Genomic DNA, 16354 nt, shown 5'->3' with positions numbered 1-16354 from the left:
TTCCTTCCAAGGGAAATTGATTAGGAAAGAAATTTCAATAATGTTTAGCTGTCATCGTGTGTGGGGGTTTTTGTTTCAGATTTAAGAAAAAATAAACTTTTTTAAATGTTAAAATGCCCAATTCTATTTTTAAAAAATATTACTATAATAAAATCCTCAGTACAATAAAATATATATAACAAGATTTACCATTTTAACTATTTTAAACGTATAGTTCAGTGGCATTAAGTGCATTCACACTGTTGAGCAGCTGTCACCACCACCCGTGTCCAGAACTTTTTCATCTCAAACTGACACTCTGTACCCATTAAATAGTTGTTTTTCATTTCTGATCCTATTCCCTTCCCATTCCCTGGCAACCACCATTCTAATTTCTGTTTCTATAAAATGGACTACTCTAGGTACCTCATAGAAGTGGAATCATACAATATTTTCCTTTTGTGTCCAGCTTATTTCACTTAGGATAATGTCTTTAAGGTTCATCTGTGTTGTAATATGTATCAGAATTTCATTCCTTTTTAAAAGACTAAATAATAATATTCCATTGTCTGTACAAATGCCACATTTGTTTTCCATTTTTGGGCTATTGTGAATAATGCTTCTGTGAACATGGGTATACAAATGTCTGTTTAAACTTTGCTTTCAGTTCTTTTGGTTATATACCCAGAAATGGAATTGGTGGTTCATATGGTAATTTTATGTATAATTTTTGAGGAACTCCCCTAGAGCAGCTGCATCATTTTGCAGCCCCTCCAATAGTGCACAAGGGCTCCAGTTTCTCTACATCTTCACCAGTACTTCTTTCATAATGGGTGTGAAGTGGTATTTCATTGTGGTTTTGATTTGCATTTCCCTGATGATTAGTGATGTTAAACATCTTTTCATGTGCTTATTGACCGTTTGTACCTTCTTGCACATTTGGTTTTCTCTCCTCCTGCCTCACCTTCCCCCAGCAGCACTTCAGGTAGTTTTCAATGACATTTACAACTGCTCGAAACCTTGATTTTGAATAATTATACACTATTCTGCTACATAGATTTCCATATTGTAATGTTTTTCAAATGATAGGACTTTCAGGGGTAGAAATTTTAGTGAGTTTTGGTGGTAAATTTTATAATGATGGACATCTGTGCATATAGGGTTTTTTTTTGTTTTTTTGTTTTTTAAGATAAATGGCCAGATTTGGTCAAGATCACTTTTAACATTCTTGATATATATATTTCAAAGTTGCTTTTTGGAAGGATTGGCATGAGATTTGCTTCTAATTGAATTCACTCTTTCCCCACTTTGTAGGTGCTGAGCAGAGTGCAATTAGCTAAAAAACCTAACTCATCCATCTGCTTTCCTTTGTTCAAACATTTTTTTTGTTTTGTTAATACTCACATGAGGATATTTTTTTCCATTGCTTTTGAGCGAGAGTAGAAGAGAGGGAAACATTGATGTGAGAGAGACATCAATTGGTTGCCTCCCGCACATACCCTGACCAGGGCTGGGAATCGAACCTGTGACCCTTTGGTTTGAGGGCTGATGCTCTAACCACTGAACACACTGGCCAGGCCTGGTCAAATCTTGATCTTCTCTAGTCTTGCTCTTTAGTCTCATTCATTCTTTGTCTAAGGTTTGTACCTTTATTTCTTCACTGCCATTTTAGTTGTAGTTTGTGAGGGAATAGAGATTGCACATTCAATATATCAACTTAATTGGAAGTCTGTAATTTTTTAAAAATATATCTTTATTGACTTCAGAGAGAGGAAAACATCAATGATGAGAGAGTCATTGATCGGCCGCCTCCTGCACGCCCCTATTGGGGATTGAACCCGCAACCTGGGCATGTGCATTGGCTGGGAATAGAACTGGGATCTCCTGGATCATAGGTTGATGCTCAACCGCTGAGCCATGTCTGCTGGGCAAGATAGTTTTTAAAAATCTTGTGAATAAGTGCATAGTCCACATTTTCAGTCAGTATTTCACTTAAGAAAATTTCAGTAAAGACAAAGTTATGAGTTGAATATAGTTAGTATTTCAGATCAGAGGTTGCCAAACTTTTTCTCTAAAGGGCCAGATAATAAATATTTTAGACTTCGTTGCATATTTTTCTATTTTTCTGACAAGTCTTTAAAAATGTACAAAATATTCTTAACTTGAAGTTTGTGAATTGGATTTGGCTGAGAGGCTACAGTTTTCTGACCTCTGTTCAGGATTTATTTGCAGTGATCTTGCTAGGCAACACGACTCATGATTGATGAAGACATTGTTTTCTTAATTAGTCTTAATAGAATTACAGGCTGTAATATTGTTCAGGTGACTTGGTTTTTAAAATAAATTATTGAGAGCTAACATTTATTATTTTAATTTTCAGATGGTGACCCAGATAACTATGTTGCATACTATCGGAGAGCTACTGCCTTTTTAGCTATGGGCAAATCAAAAGCAGCACTTCCTGATTTAACTAAAGTGATTGAATTGAAGATGGATTTCACTGCAGTAAGTGCATCCAAACTTTCTTTAAGGTTTAATTTACGGGAACTTGGAAGAGGTAATTTGTTTCTTAAGGTGAGGACTGGCGTGCTGGGCATAGCTGGAGAATATAGAAAGCCACTATGATAAAGTGGACTAGGCAACAAGAAACCTCCAAAGTCCCTGCCATCAAAGGTCTGTGTGAAAGAGGAACAGTGGGTACATTAGATAATTTTTGGAAGCTTGGCAGTGATGTTCACTTTGTCATTTAGAAAGACTTCTGTGTGGATGACAGAGTGTAGGGCAAGATGTGAGGCAGAGAAATGAGTTGACTAAGAGGCTGTTTAATTAAGAGGCTGTCCGGTGCCTAATGACAGTTTCAATTAGTAGCAGGAACAATAAAGAAAAGGGGATAACTCAAATAAGCAGTGGTTTGTGGTAAGGATACAATGCTGAATTAGAATTCTCTAGAACCAACACACAGGCTTCAAAAGTGGAAGAATTTACAGCCTAATGGAATATTTTGACAATTGGCAGGTTAGTATAATGGCTTAAAATAATAGGACCAGTTAGATGCTTTCAAAATTAACTTGATAACTCATTTATTGTTTATATCCTGCCATATTCCAAAAATAATTTGATATAATTAGATATGGACGAATGTTTGGTTTGAAATATTACTCTTATTTTAAGATGGAATTCCCAAATATCTAATTTTCTTTATTACTTTACCTAGCTAAGCACCACCTTTCACAAAGGTTAAGTAGCTCATTATCCTGGTATTATACTAGCTATTAACCGGTTGAAGTAGCTTTAATATTGCTTTTTATGTGTATTAATGCATTTAACAGAAGATTAGGTAGGAAAATTTTATGTATGATAAAAGTAACATAAGTTTTAGTGGAATATTATATGATTTCTCTTGTAAAAATTTATTTTAACTTTTCAGTTACAGTTGACATACAGTATTAGTTCAGGTGTATAAAATAGTGATTAGACATTCATATACCCTATAAAGGGTTCACCCCAATAAGGCTAGTACCCATCTGATACCATACACAGTTATTACAATATTATTGACTCTATTCCCTACAGAATACTTTACATCCCCATGATTTTTATAACTGGCAATTTGTATTTCTTATTCCCTTTCACCTTTTTAACCCTTCCCCCAACCACCCTCTCATCTGGCAACCATGAATTTATTCTCTGTATCTGTGAGGGTTTTTTTTTGGTTTATTTTGTTTTTTAGATTCCACATATAAGTGAAATCAAGTGGTATTTTTCTTTTTCTCACTTTTTTCGCTTAGCATAATACTATATAGGTCCATTCATGTCACAGATGGCAACATTTCATTCTTTTTTATGGCTGAATAATACTCCGATGTATATATAAATAAGTACCAAATCTTCTTTGTCTATTCATCCGTTGATGGACACTTAAGCTGATTACATATCTTGGCTATTGTAAATAATGCTGCAGTGAACATAGCGGTGCTTATATCTTTTCAAAATAGTGTTTCAGATTCCTTCAGTTAAATACCAAAAATGGAATTGCTGGGTTATATGGTAGTTATATTTATACTGTTTTCCATACTGGCTGTACCAATTTACCATCCCACCAACAGTGCAACAGAGTTCCCTTTTCTCCACATCCTCACTAACACATATTTGTTGATTTATGGATGACAGACATTCTGACAAGTCTGTGAGGTGATCTCATTGTGATTTTAATTTGTGTTTCCCTGATGATCAGTGATGTTGAGCCTCTTTTCATATGTCTGTTGGCCATCTGTATATTCTCATTGGAGAAATGTTTATTCAAAGCCTCTGCCCATTTTTAAAAATCAGATTATTTGTTATTTTGGTGTTAAGTTGTTTGAGTTCCTTACATATTTTGGATATTAACCTCTTAGCAGATGTATCATTGGTGAATATCTCTCCCATTCAGTAGGTTGTTTTATATTTTAATGATTGTTTCTTTTGCTATGCAAAAACTTTTTAGTTTGATGTAGTGCCATTTGTTTATTTTTTCTTTTGTTTCCCTGTCTTGAGGAGACATATCCAAAAAAATATTGCTAAGAGCCAGGTCAAAGAGTTTATTGCCTATGTTTTCTTTCAGGATTTTTATGGTTTCAGGTCTTATATTTAAGTCTTAAATCCATCTTTATTTTATTTTTGTATATGGTGTAGCAAAGTGGTCTAGTTTCTTTTTTTTTTTTCCTTTGCATGTATCTGTCCAGTTTTCCCAACACCATTAATGATGAAACTGTCTTTATCCCATTGTATATTCTTGCCTCCATTGTTATAGATTAGTTGAGCATATAGGTGTGGGTTTATTTCTGGGCTCTCTATTCTGTTCCATTGATCGATGAATGTGTTTTTGTGCCAGTACCATGCTGTTCTGATTACTATAGCCTTGTAGTTTGATATCAGGTAGCATGATACCTCCAACTTTGTTGTTCTTCCTTCAGATGGCTTTGGATATTTGGAGGCTTGTTTGGTTCCATATAAATTTTCGGGTTATTTGTTATAGCTCTGTGGAAAATGCCATTGGTATTTTAATAGGGTTTGCATTAAATCTATAGATTGCCTTGGACGCTATGGACATTTTAACAATGTTAATTCTTCCTGTCCAAGAGCATGGTGTATCCTTCCATTTATTTGTGTCTTCTTCAGTGTCTTACAGTTTTCCAAGTAGAGTTCTTTTACTTCCTTGCTTAAATTTCTTCCTAGGTATTTTATTTTTTTGATGCAATTGTAAATAGTATTGTTTTCCTGATTCTCTTTCTGATAGTCATTATTGCTGTGTAAAAATCGAATTGATTTCTGAATATTAATTGTGTATCCTGCTTACTGAATTCACTTATTAGTTCTAATAGTTTTTTGGTGGAATCTTTAGTGTTCTTTATATAGCATGTCATCTGCAAATAATGACAGCTGTACTTCTTTTCCATTTTGGATGCCTTTTATTTCTTTTTCTTGTCTGATTGCTATGCTTAGGACTTCCAATAATATGTTGAATTAAGGTGGTGAAAGTAGACATCCTTGCCTTGTTCCTGATCTTAAAGAAAAAGCTTACAGCTTTTAACCATTGATTATAGTGTTAGCTGTGGGTTTGTCATATATAGCCTTTATTTTATTTTTTCTTAATTTATCTTTATTGTGGAATGACTTACAGATATTCCCTTTTTCCCCCATTGACCCCTTCTAACCCGCACCCCCTCTTCTTCCCCCGCCCCTGGTCTTCACCACACTATATTGTCTGTGTCCATGGGCTATTCATTTATGCATATAAACTTTTTGGTTAATCTCTTCCCCAGTCCACCCACCCCTGCCTTCCCCCTGAGATTCATCAGTCTGTTCTGTCTTCTATGTCACTGGATCTGTTTTGTTCATCAGTTCACTTTGTTCTTTAGATTTCACATATAAGTGAGTTCATGTGATGTTTGTCCTTCTCTACCTGGCTTATTTCACTTGGCATAATTTTCTCCGGGTCCAACATCTACACTGTCCCAAAGGGTACGAGATCCTTCTTTACAGCTCCATAGTATTCCATGGTGTAAATGTAAGTTGCAAAACCAAAAACATCCTGGAAGCAAACATAGGCAGTAAAGTCACAGACATCTCTCGTAGTGGAATTTTCACTGATACATCTCCTAGGGCAACAGAAACAAAGGAAAAAATGAACAAATGGGACTACATCAAACTAAAAAGCTTCTGCACGGCAGAGGAAATCATCCTCAAAATACAAAGGAACCCCATAGTATGGGAGAATGTATTTGCCAAGGATACGTCTGATAAGGGGCTAATTTCCAAAATATACAAGGAACTCATATAGCTCAACAGGAGGAAGACAAATAATTCAATTAAAAAATGGGCTAAGGACCTGATTTGACAGTTCTCCAAAGAGGACATACAGATGGCCAGGAGACATGAAAAAATGCTCAACGTTGCTAATCATCAGAGATGCAAATTAAAACCACCATGTGGTATCACTTCACACCTGTCAGAATGGCTGCCATCAACAAATCAACAGATGACAGGTGCTGGCGAGGATGTGGAGAAAGGGGAACCCTGGTACACTGCTGGTGGGAATGCAGACTGGTGCAGCCACTGTGGAAAACAGTATGGAAGTTCCTCCAAAAATTAAAAATTGACCTGCCATTTGACCCAGTGAATCCACTTCTGGGAATATATCCTAAGAAACCCAAAACACTTATCAGAAAGAACTTATGCACCCCTATGTTTATAGCAGCGCAATTTATAATAGTTAAGACCTGGAAACATCCCAGATGCCCATCAGGAGATGAGTGGATAAAAAAGCAGTGGGACATTTACACCATGGAATATATGGCCTTTATTATGTTGAGCTATGTTCCTTCTATTCACACGGTGCTGCGAGTTTTTTATCATAAAGTGATATTGGATTTTGTCAAATGCTTTGGCTGTGTCCCATTGACTTTTCGGTTTTATTTTCATTTGTCTCTAGGTATTTTGATTTCCTTCTTGATCTTGTTGTTAACCCATTTATTGTTTAGTAGCATGTTATTTAGTGTCCACATGCTTGTGTTTTTTAGTTTTCTTCTTGTGACTGATTGCTAGTTTCATGCCATTGTGATAGAAGAAAATGCTTGATATAATTTCAGTCTTGTTCAATTTATTGAGACTTTTTGTGTTTCCTGATACGTGTATCCTGGAAAATGTTCCACATACACTTGAAAAGAATGTATATTCTGCATTTGGGTGAAATGTTCTAAAATATCAACTAAGTCCCTCCAATCTGATGTGTCATTTAAGGCCGGTTTCCTTGTTGATTTCAATGGGGTGTTAAAGCCCCCTACTGTACTATTGTATTACTACTGATCTTTCCTTTTATGTTTGTCATTTTTGCTTTATATATTTGGTTCTTCTATGTTGGTGTGTAGATATTTTTGAGAGTTACATATTCTTGTTGGATTGATCCCTTTATCATTATGAAATACCCTTCTTGGTCTTTTGTTACTGACTTTTTCTTAAAGTCTATTTTGTTTGATATAAATTTGCTACTCCAGCCTTTTTTTCATTTTCACTTGCATGAAGTATGTTTTTCCAACCCTTTACTTTCAGTCAGTGTGTGTCTTTTGATCTGAAGTGGGTCTCTTGTAGGCATTATATGTACAGCCTTATTTTTTTATCCTTTCAGCCACCCTGTGTTACTTGATTGGAGCATGTAATCCATTTTTTTTTTTAAACATATCTTTATTGACTTCAGAGAGAGGAAAGGAGAGGGAGAGCGAGAGAGAGAGAGAGAGATAAACATCAGTGATGAGAGAGTCATTGATTGGCTGCAGCCCACAACCTGGGCATGTGCCCTGACTGGGAATCGAACCCCGATTGCCTGGATCTTAGGTCGACGCTCAACCACTGAGCCACGCCCAGCCGGGCATGTAGTCCATTTTTTTTTTTAAAGCAGTTATTGATAGGTTTGTAGTGATTGCCATTTTATTAATTGTTTTCTGATTGTTTTTGTAGTTCTGTGTTCTTATTCTCTTGGCTATTCCCTTGTATGTCGATGACTTTCTATGTTATGTCTGGGTTCCTTTTTCTTTATTTCTTCTATATTTCTTATAGATTATTGGTTTATGGTTACCATGTGCTTTATATATACCAAGTTATGTTTAAAGCAGTCTATTTTAAGTTGATGGTCACTTAGGTTTGCAATTATTTTAAAATCAGTACAGTTTTTACTTATCCAGTCCACATTTATGTTTTCTGTGTTTTTTACTTATTTTGTGTGTGTTTATGTATATTCCTAAATTTATTGTTGTAATTACACATGATCTTCTTTTAACCTTGGTACTAGCTTTATAATTTGTTGATTCACTGCTTTTACTAAGTATTTGCCTTTGTAAGCGAGATTTTTTCCTTTCCTGTATTATTCACAGTTTGACCTCTTCTACTTAAAAAAGTATCTTTTACATTTTTTGTATACTGGTTTGGTAGTGATGAACTCCTTTAGCTTTTTCTTGCCTGGGAAACTCTCTCCTTTGATTTTAAATGATAAACGTCGCTGGGTAGAGTAATCTTGGTTGTAGGTCCCTGCTTTTCCTCACTGAATATTTCGTGTAAATCCCTTCTGACCAGCAAAGTTTCTTTTGACAAATTTGCTGCTAGCCTGATGGGAGTTCCCTTGTACTTAACTATATGCTTTTCTCTTGCTACTTTTGAGATTCTTTGTCTTTAACTTTTAGCATTTTAATTATGAGGTGTCTTTTTGTGGCCTTTTTGGGTTCATCTTATTTGGGACTCTCTGTGCTTCCCGGACTTGTATGTTGATTTCGTTTGATGGGTTAGGGAAGTTTTCAGTCATTATTTCTTCAAGTAGGTTTTTAATCCATTTCTCTCTTCTTCTGGACCCCTATGATATGAATGGTGGTATGCTTGATGTTGCCCTAGAGGTTCCTTAAATTATCTTCATTTTTAAAAACCTTTTTCTTTTTGCTGTTCCAGTTGGGGTTTTTTACTACTTTCTCTTTCAGATTTCTGATTTGATCCCCTGCTTCATTTAATCTGTTGTTGATTCCCTCTAGTATATTCTTCACTTTAGTTATTATATTCTTTAATTCTGATAGGTTCTTTCTAATGTTTTCTATATCCTTTTTTTAAAATGTTCTCTGTCTCTTTGTTCAACTTCTCACCAAGTTCATCTGTTCTTCTCCCACTTGTTGAGCATCCTTAAAACCAGTATTTCTGACTCTCTATCTGGTAGAGTGCACCATTTAATTTAGTTCTTTTTCTGGAGTTTTGTCCTGTTCTTTCATTTGGTACATGTTTTTTTGTTTCCTCACTTTGCTTGTTTCTGTGTGTTAGGGAAATCTGCTCTGTGTCCTGGTCTTGACAGAGTGGCCTTATGTAAAAGGTGTCCTATGGGTCCCAGTGGCACAGTCTCCCTGGTCACCTGAGCCAGGCTCTCCAGGGGTGTCCCCACTGTGGGTTATATGTACCTTCCTGTTGTAGTTGGGCCTTGATTGCTGCTGGCATGTCAGTGGGTGCAGTTGACCTTCAGGCTTATTTACTCTGAGGGCTGGCCACAACTACAGCAGACAAGCTGTTGTGCAGGGACTGACCCCATGTAGTGGGAGTCATTTTAGTGGGACTCTGGTGCTAGCCAGGGCCACCCTTTAGAAGTGTCAGTTGTGGAGTTGATTGCCTAGGGCTGTGGTGCGGTCTGAGGCTGGCCTACAGTTTTTGCAAAAGCATCTAACACAAAGCCTATTGTATAATAGAGTGTTAAATATCTCATGTATTTTATTGAATAATGAAAGTGATAAACAGAATGGGTATATGGGTACTCACCATTAACATACATAGTTGAAAGTACACTGGCACACAGATGGGCATTTTGTGGACATGATGGGGTGCAAAACACAAAACACAGTATCCAAAAAACACTGACAACAGTATACTGTTGAGTATCAGTGGTTCACCGTTTTGATTGTTGGCTGGCTGGGAGCTGTGACTCCCTGCTGCTCCTCAGCATCACGAGGGAGTATTGCACCACATTGTTGCTAGCCTGGGAAAAGATCAAAATTCAAAATGCAGTTTCTAGTAATGTGTATCACTTTTGCACTGTTGTAATGTCGAAAAATTGTTAGTCAAACCATCATAAGTTGGGCACCTTCCATATATTCCCAAGGGTAAGCAAGCATCATCACTGTATAGTTCCAGAACATTTTTATCACCTCAAAAGGAAACCCTGTAATCATTAATAGTCATTCCCATATCTTCCCTAGCCCCTGGCAACCACTTATTTTTCTGTCTCTATGGAATTTGGATATTTTGCATAAATGAAATCATACAATTATATAGCCTTTTGTGTCTGACTTCTTTCACTTAGCATAATGTTTTCAAGGTTCATGTACTCTATTCCTTTTCATGGCTGAATAATAATTCTGTTGTATGGGTATATCACATTTGCTTATTGATTTATTAGTTGATGGGAATTTGGGTTGTTTCCACTTTTTGACTATTGCTGTGAACATTCATGTACAAGATTTTGTGTAGACATGTTTTCAACATTTTGGATATAGCAGAAAGTATTTTTAAGGAAGCATACTTAATCAAAAATTACACATATTTGTGGGTTCCAGGGAATATTCTTAAGAGTGCCAAATCAAATGGGCATTGGAAAATAACTATTTCATTAATATTTCATTAGATTAGTTAGTTTTATTCTTTGTGTTTAAAGCAAATTTAGAAATGCATAGTACTCAGAACACCTTTTTTTTTTTTACTAGGCAAGATTACAGAGAGGTCACTTATTACTCAAACAAGGAAAACTTGATGAAGCAGAAGATGATTTTAAAAAAGTGGTAAGTTAAGTTCAATTTGTATTTGGCTCTATGAACATGTTATATTGAGTGAATATGTTAGATTTATATTTTATAGGAAGATATTTAATAATAACTTTATAGCTAAAATGAAAAATCATTTGATTTGTGTATATAAGAATCACAGTTCCTGAATTAATATTTAGGGCTGACATCAAAGAATCGCTTTAATAGATGGTAGGTAAAGTCTGAGGAACAAATAGATAATCCTAACTCAGTTATGTCCTGAGTTAGTTTACATGCTCTGTTTTGTCTTCTATTAGAATCTGGAGACGTCAGCTGAGCTATTCCAGAAGTCCTCTAAAGTGACTTGGGAATCCCTTTATTTGATTTGAAAGGAGTGATGAAACCGATTCTTAAAAGGGAATTTTGCATTTCCCATATGGCTACTTTACAAAGCGTAAAGTGTTGTTGAGGATTTCCATCAAGATGGCAGAGTAAAGTCCAAAGTCTCTATGACAAACTGACGTTTTATTTGCTAATGTTCGCAACCTTTCACAACTAGCCTTGTATTATTATACTGAAAGATCCTATACCGACAGGGCAGAGATGAAAAGTTATGAAACTGGGGGAACAGATCAGAGAGCTCTGTATTCCCACTTCATTTGTTCATTTAACCTTTATTTTACTAGACAGTATATCTATAGTGTTAAATAAAATATCTGAGTTCTGTTCAAGAAAAGTGTAAAGTGTTTTGGATTGTTGGGGGGATGTACAGATAATATGTAATTGAAGGGGGTATGTCTTGAAAAAGGAGTTAGAGAGAGATAGCCAGCCCAATGTCTTTATGCCCTCATTGGGCTTGTTTTAAGACCTGCATTTTTTTTCTCCATTGGTTTGTTTCTGGAATGGTTTAGAAAGGGCATATATGTAGAGTCCATTATTCATTATTTGCCTTTTTTGGTTTATCAAAATGCTTAGTTACTATGATGATAACCACTATGACAAGAAGACTACAATTTCTAACATTTTCATAACCATACCGCATACTCAGTCGTAAGCAGAAAAATCCAAAAAGCATTATAATTTTTTTGAACCAGAACCCTGTCTCATGGTCTCGATAACATTGGATGTAATTTTCTGTTTATCTAATCTTCCTTACTACTTGAGGGCAGGCTGAAGGACAGGTGGTGGAGATGCGAAGGTGCTGGGAGCATACATTTCCAGTCCCTTGTACATAGCAAGTGTTGTATAAAAATTTGCTGAATTGATAAATAAATGATGAAACATAAGAATGTGTTTTCTTTTTAACAAATACTTAAATATATTACTTAGAATTTTTCCCCCAATCACCACATTAGGGGAGCCTTTTAGAAATAACACAATTTAGAATGAAGCTTTAGCATAAATTTATCCTTAGTGGGCTTTGGAAAAGAGAGTTTTTGGAACTTTGGGTATGTGTTGAGTTAATTAATGCCTTTTCTGTTATCAATATTAAAACCTCTCAGAAACAAGATGGGGTACTTTCATGTGACTTTTCACTGTTAGATTGTTCTCTGACAGTCATGCTCCTGCTAGTGTGTTCTTAACACTACCCTTGTTGTTATTGTTACGGGATTCTTCCATGAGAATATGCATCTGTACTGAATATTTAATTTTTAATTGAAATTTTCATTGAGGTAATTGTACATTCCCATGAAATTGTAATTAACACAGAGGCTTTTTGTACCTTTTACCCAATACCCAGTTTTCCCCAATGAAAACATCTTATAAAACTGTAGTACAGTACTACAACCAAGATATTGACATTGATACAATCTACCAGTCCACTTAGATTCTGCCAGTTTTACTAGTATTCATTTCTCTGTATTCTATAGTTTTTCTATACCACCACAGTCAAAAGTACTGAACAGCTTATTGCCACAAGGACATCCTTCCTATTGACCTTTTATAACCACACCCATTTCTTTTCCATAATCCTTCAGCCCCTCATCCATAACTCCTAGCAACCACTAATTTGTTATTCATTTCTTAAATTTTGATATTTCAAAAATATTGTATACATGGACTCAAATGTATGTAACCTTTTAGAAATGACTTTTTTCCCCTCAGCATTATTTCCTGGAAAGTCATCCAGATTGTTGCATATATCACTTAGATTGTTCCTTTTAATTGCTCAGTATTCCATGGTATGTGTAGGACACATTTTATTTATCCATTCATTAACGGAGACATTTGTGTTGTTTTTACTTTTTGGCTATTATGAATAAAACTACTATGAACATATTCATATAGGTAGTAGTATAAACATAAAATTTCATTTTGCTGGGATAAATAAATGCCCAGGAGTGCAATTTCTGGGTTGTAGTTGCATGTTTAGTTTTATAAGAAACCACCAACTTGCTTTCCAAAGTGACTGAGCCATTTTACGTTCCTCTGCATCCTTGCCAGTATTTAGCATTGCCACAATTTTTTTTTTTTTTACCCATTCTGAGAGGTGTGTAGTGATAGTACATTGTTTTAATTCACATTTCCCCAATGGCTAATGATCTTCTCATGTGCTTATTTGCTATCTGTAAATCCTTTTTGGTGTAATGTCTGTTCACCTCTTTTGCCTATGTTCGAATTAGATTGTTTGCTTTTTCACTATGGTGTTTTGGGAGTTCTTTATATTAGATACTTTTATCACATATGTGATTTGCAAATATTTTCTACCAGTCTGTTTTGTCAACTTTTCAGAGGGTCTTTCAGAGAGCAAAGGTTTTTTTAAATTTTGATGAAGTCCAATTTATGTTTCCTTTTTTCCTGTGAGTTTTGGTATCATGCCTAAGAACTATTTACCAAACCTTAGGTTTCAAAGATTTTTCTCTTGTGTTATCTTCTATATACTTTATGGTTTTATGTGTTACATTTATTTAGTCTAGAATCTATTTTGAGTTCATTTTTGTGTAACGTGTGAGGTTTAGGTTGAGGTTCATTTCTTTTGCCTCTGTATGTCTTATTGTTCCAGCACCACATTTTGAAGAGGCTTTTCCTCTTTTATTGAATTGCTTTCGCACCTTTAAAAATAATCTGTTAGTTGTACTTGTGTGGGTATCTTTCTGCATTCTCTGTTCTGTTCCATTGATCTATGTTTCTGCCATTCCTACATTCTCTTAATTATCATAGCTCAATGTTAATAACAGAGTGATTCTTCCCCACTTTATTTTTCTCTGTTAAGATTGTTATAGCTATTCTCCAGCCTGTTCCTTTCCATGTAAGTTTAGAATAAACTTGTCTGTGTACTAAAAGCTCTGCTGATATTTTGATAGGAATTGAAACAAACCTCTTATAGGTAAATTTGGGGGAGAATTGATATATTGAATTTTCCAATCCATGAACACAGTTGGCCTCCCATTTATTTAGGTCTTTGATTTCTTTTATCATCATTTTGTAACTTACAGCACATAGATCCACTTGTTAACTGTTTACCTAATTTTGTTTTTTCTCCTGGAGTGATTTTAAATGGTACTGTGTTTTTAATTTCAGGTTTCATATTGAAAAATCTTTTTATGATCATTTCATCAGGAAAGTACTCAGCTTGTATTTAATTCTATGAGAAAAATCTTAATGGGCATTACAAATGGGAGGGAGTTAAATCTTAACACTGAAGAAGCCATTTAAAAATTTATGTAACAGTTTTGTTGTATATAAGAATAATTATGATTAGATTGGATTTGGTTTAGAGAAAAATACAAGTATAGAATTCACATATTTTAGAGTATTTAAAATTAAAAAAAAAAATTCTTACTCTAGGATGTTTTTCATTGATTAGAGAGAGAGAGAGAAAGAGGTGAGAGAGAAACACTTATTAGTTACCTCCCTTATGAGCTCTGGCTGGGGATTGAACCCGCAACCTAGGTATGTGCCCCAACCAGGAATCTAACCTGCCACCACCTTTCTGTTTACAGGATGATGCTCCAACCAACTGAGCCACACTGGCCAGGGCTTATGTTAAGTTTTACTTGAAGTACATCTAGGTTGTCTGGAATGTGTGGATTTAAAATTCAGATTAATAATTAGAAAATCTCACATTCATATCCTTTGTCCAGATAGTAAGTACAGTGTCCCAAGAGTGTGGGTGGCAGAGGAGGAAATAGGACCATAAAATGGGAATATTGAGAAGAACTTATCAGTTAACATATATAGGATTAAATTTTAAGTATTTAGAACCTAGATCCTACTGTACAAATAATAAAAGAATGTTATCAGGTGAAAACACAGAGATACAAAGCCAAAGCCAGTATCTCCAATATTCAGTCTTTTTAAGTGAAGAGGTGAACATTCGAGCTATTTCGAGGGACCACTATCTGTTAAGTTTAGAAAAATAAATATTATAGAGCCTAATGTTTGTGGGACTTAAAGGAAATGTTTCCAGTCATATAATACTGTTAACATTGTAGATATAAACAGAACTTTTGTGGGGGGGAAAATCTGTATTATGAAAAAAACCCATTTTGCCCAAAGATACTTATTGGATCTCAATTTGTTTTGGAAACTATTAGAGAATATTGTGTCAATATGAAAGAATAATATTTATTAACAAGAATTATTTATGTATGGTGTTGCTTTATAGACCTAGATGTAGAAAAAGTTAAAAGGCAAAATAAAAATTTTGTACAAATGTTATTTATCACTACAGAAAACTTTTATGTCTGCTAGATTGGTATTAGTGGCAATTAAAACTTATAGCTCTTTTTCTTTTTGTAAAATTGAATACAACAAATTTTGAAGGAAAAAAGTTTTGGAACAAGAGGTAAGAACCATGAGTTTTAGATCTTTGTAATTCAGTCATGGTTTACATAGCATTCAGGATCTATGGGGCATATTGCTAAGTGATTTGCATGGATTATTTTACTTAATCATTGTTCTACCTCTGGGTGTGGTATATAGGTATAGTAGTCCCCTCTTGTCTGCAGTTTTGCTCTCCTGTGGTGAACTATGGTCCAAAAATTGTGTGAATCATCCCTCTGTGCAGTATATCCACACTGTATATGTTCCGAGCCCATTAGTCACTTAGTAGCTATCTTGGTTATTAGGTCAACTGTTGAGGTAGTGCAGTGCTCGTATTCAAGTCACCCTTACTTTACCAGATTGTTCCTAGAGCCCAAGAGTAGTGATGCTGGCAATTAGGATATGCCAAAGAGAAGCAGTAAACTTTATTATAGGTATATATGTATAGGAAAAAACATAATGTACTTCCGTGGTTTTAGGTATCCACTGGGGGTCTTGGAATGTATCCCCCTCAGATGGGGAAGAGACTACTGTAGTCTCATTTTACAACAGGAAAATGAGGTTTAGACAGGTTTAGTAACTTGCCCAAGGTTACACCACGAGTAAGCCTAAAGTAGGTTTTAAGATTCCAGAACAGGTTTAGTCTCATTTTACAAGAGGAAATTGAGGTTTAGACAGGTTTAGTAACTTGCCCAAGGTTACACCACGAGTAAGCCTAAAGTCGGTTTTAAGATTCCAGAACCTGCACTCTTAAGTACTGTACTGTTTTGCCTCTACTGTAATTAGTAACTGTTCGTATGCATCCTATGAAG

The 16354-nt window shown here is 35.2% G+C and overlaps 1 protein-coding gene across 1 annotated transcript in view; it reads left to right on the top strand.

Annotated features, from left to right (window-relative positions):
• The window catches only part of DNAJC3 (DnaJ heat shock protein family (Hsp40) member C3), a 57329-nt gene that overhangs the window by 13009 nt on the left and 27966 nt on the right, over positions 1–16354 (top strand). Inside the window, exons 3-4 of the mRNA XM_016224148.2 lie at positions 2360–2484; positions 10737–10811. Of these exons, the coding sequence (XP_016079634.1) occupies positions 2360–2484; positions 10737–10811 (200 nt within the window). The remainder of the gene's footprint in view (positions 1–2359; positions 2485–10736; positions 10812–16354) is intronic.

The sequence above is a fragment of the Miniopterus natalensis genome, chromosome 2 (genome assembly GCF_054644295.1).
Source record: "Miniopterus natalensis isolate mMinNat1 chromosome 2, mMinNat1.hap1, whole genome shotgun sequence".
NCBI classification, from domain to species: domain Eukaryota; kingdom Metazoa; phylum Chordata; class Mammalia; order Chiroptera; family Miniopteridae; genus Miniopterus; species Miniopterus natalensis.
The sequence above is the reverse complement of the archived record's forward strand: the minus strand, read 5'-3'. Positions and strand labels throughout refer to the sequence as shown.